At 36.2% G+C, this 3,387-nt stretch overlaps 1 protein-coding gene across 1 annotated transcript; it reads left to right on the forward strand.

Annotated features, from left to right (window-relative positions):
• Positions 1-837: 837 nt before the first annotated feature.
• LOC107809075 (nuatigenin 3-beta-glucosyltransferase-like) lies at positions 838-2,645 on the forward strand. Its single transcript, XM_016633670.2, has one exon. The coding sequence runs from the start codon at positions 1,044-1,046 to the stop codon at positions 2,553-2,555; it is 1,512 nt and encodes a 503-aa protein (XP_016489156.2). The 5' UTR covers positions 838-1,043; the 3' UTR covers positions 2,556-2,645.
• Positions 2,646-3,387: the final 742 nt, after the last annotated feature.

The raw sequence follows: 3,387 nt of genomic DNA on the forward strand, positions 1-3,387 counted from the left end.
GTTGATAAGTTAATCATTCAAAAAACTATGAAAATAATTACAATTAATATTTAATGTTTGTAGTCCTCACTATAAGTATGATAGTTCTACTTCACATGTAAAATATGTTGTCATACTATTATTCTTGCAACTAAAGTTGCTAACTTTTTCATTTTTCAATTTTTTTCTGGTTTATCTATGTTTTCCCACCTTTTTGAGTTTTTAAGCACAGATATTATAGATTTTTTGAGCTATAGTAAACTTCTGAAATTCCATTAGCTGAAAATATTAATGTACTACCTTATTGATGATTACGTTTCCTCGACGGGCCGTAAGAAGAGTTTCTCAATTTCATACTTTGTTATCAAAATATTTAACACCATTTTATTATTCAAAAAAGTACCTCACTGATTTAATCGAGTAGAAGGACGATTCAAATTTTTTTCACACAGTTTAATAGTGATTAAATAAGAGCTCTCTAACTTATGGTATAACTTAAATTATGATTCTTAATAATTTAACTTATGTTGTATATGTTTCTTTCTTATACTCAATTTTCCCAATAAAAATAACAAAAAATAGCTCAATGATTAAGCCTTATCTTGGCCACGTGGTTCGCTCGATGCAACTCTGCAGTAGCGTTGCAATTGCAGTGAGTACTCGTTCCCCTTAAAAATAATTAATTAAGGAGCAACCTTAATTAAACTTAATTTGTTAGCCTAAAAAAGAGTATACAAACTGAGGTTTTTGTTTTATGTTCTTAAATCTGCACTAAATAAATGACATGTGTGACGTGATTAATGAGGACAGTAAGAAGGAATGTAACATTGAGATTAGAAATGAGTATATATATACATTGCGAAGAATCATTAGACACGTTAATAAGATTGCATTTTTTTTTTTAAAAAACAAACAAAAACAAAATAGTATATGACAAGATGCCACTGGCAAGTAAAATATAATCTACAAAGTAAATATAAATACATGACGTCAATACAGCAACAACCTAGCCTTTAATAAACTATTCTACTTCTCCGACAAAGTAAATAATCTTAAGCTAGAAAATGCAGACGGTGGTAGCCATGGATAACGGCAACAGCAACGGCAAACACCAGCTCCATGTGCTTTTCCTTCCCTATTTATCCCCCGGCCATCTCATTCCGTTAGTTAACGCCGCTAGGCTATTCGCCTCTTGCGGCGTTAAAGCCACAATCCTCACTACCCCTCAAAACGCTTTACTTGTCAATTCTACCATAAACGACGACGTTTTAGTTTCCGGCTATTCAATTTCAATCCAGACTCTCCCTTTCCCTTCTGCTGAAGTTGGCTTACCTGAAGGTGTTGAGAATTACAGCTCTGCCACTTCAGAGGAAATGCACAGCAAAGTATTTTACGCCATTTTTCTTTTACAAAAACCAATGGAAGACAAAATTCGTGAAATCCGTCCCGATTGTATCTTTTCTGATATGTATTTCCCTTGGACCGTCGATATAGCCAAGGAGCTGAACATCCCTCGGCTCTTGTTCAACCAGTCCAGCTACATTTACAATAGCATTTTGCAAAATCTTTTGCTTTACAAACCTCACAAGGAACAGCTGAAACTGGAACAAAATTCCCAGAGAAGTAGTAGTTTTTTGGTTCCTGGTTTACCGGATAAAATCGAGTTGAAGCTATCCCAACTCACAGATGATTTGACAAAGCTCGCCGATGAGAGGAATGTTTGGGACGACGTGCTCGACCAAACCCGAGATTCCGAGGACCGTAGCTACGGTATTGTTCACGACACATTTTACGAGCTAGAACCTGATTACGCTGATTATTATAAGAAGATTAAGAAGACCAAATGCTGGCATATTGGTCCTATTTCTTATTTTTCTTCCAAAATCCGAAGAAATGAACTGATCGCCGACAACGCCGGTGGGGCTAACAACGATGTTGTAGAGTGGTTGAACGGACAGAAGCCTAAATCGGTTCTTTATGTTTCTTTTGGGACTCTAACTAAATTCCCAGACGACCAAATTAGTGAAATCGCCGGAGCTCTAGAGAGTTCAAACGTCCCTTTCATTTGGGTAGTGAGAAAGCAGACATTGTTGCCGGAGGGTTTCGAGGGAAAGACGGCGGCGAACAAAAAGGGTTTGATAATTAGAGGGTGGGCCCCGCAGTTGACAATCTTAGACCATTCTGCCACCGGAGGATTCATGACTCACTGCGGTTGGAACTCAGTTCTTGAAGCCATAACCGCCGGAGTTCCATTGCTGACGTGGCCACTTTTCGCCGAGCAATTCTACAACGAGAAACTTGTGGAGGTTGTCGGGTTGGGAGTTAAAGTCGGGACGGAAATATGGAGCCCCGGTCTTGAGGTTTCGAGTCCAGTGTTAGGAAGTGAAAAGATTAAAGAAGCAATAGAGAGATTAATGAATGGTTCAGAGGAAAGTAAGAAAATTAGGGAGAAAGCAATGGCGATGGAAAAGATGGCTAAAAATGCAATTGAAGAAGGTGGATCTTCTTGGAACAGTCTCACTGCGTTAATTGATGATATCAAGAATTTTAATTTGTCATCTACCACGGCTAATTGATCTTTACTCATTTTGGTTATTTTCCTAAGATGTAACTTTTGTTGTTAAAATAATGCCAGCATTTAATTTTAATATTCGCATTGAAATTTGCATTTTTGGTCCTTTAATGCTAAGAATCACAAATAGAGTAATAAAGTGACATAAATTCCCAGATATAGAGAGTCTTTCCTATTTCGAACGCGGCGGATAAAGACTGATGAGTTAAAAATGCAGGGTTCGGGAGTCGAGAAAGGTTGGTGGGACAAGAGGAAGTATAGAGGTATGCAGAGTATGTGATCAGGTGGGATATGGCAATATTTGAACTAAATGAGGATGCAATTTGAGCTAGGGACGACTCAACAGATCTCGTGGCTTATGGCGAAACTATATTGAGAGGTCCCTTAAATTTATTTTATAAATATTTGCACTAACAATAAAATTTGCTTCTTAAATAACACATTAATCAGTTAAGACAAAAAAAAAATGAATTTCAGAAAAAGAAAAAAAAAAGAGCACAAAAAATAAAGTGATGGACTATCGGATGTTGAGGCCCTGAGAGCAAAATTTTTGATTTGGCTATCATCACAAACAAGATAAGAAACAAACATACATAACATAATAATTTAAGTTTTGAGCATTGACAGTTCAAAAATATTTACTCAATCAATTTAAACGATATTCGTAATTCATTCTATTAAGTAGCACTTATTGGTAAATATCTAAAATAAATTGTAAATAACCTAATATAATATGTGTGAGCACGTGATTTTTATTTTGCGCGACAGTCGCTCCAAAAGAATAAAAATTGGTCCTGCTGTACAATTTTTGGATTTTTGTGCGGCACTTTGTTGAT

This window comes from Nicotiana tabacum, chromosome 10, assembly GCF_000715075.1.
Source record: "Nicotiana tabacum cultivar K326 chromosome 10, ASM71507v2, whole genome shotgun sequence".
In the NCBI taxonomy this organism is placed as follows: domain Eukaryota; kingdom Viridiplantae; phylum Streptophyta; class Magnoliopsida; order Solanales; family Solanaceae; genus Nicotiana; species Nicotiana tabacum.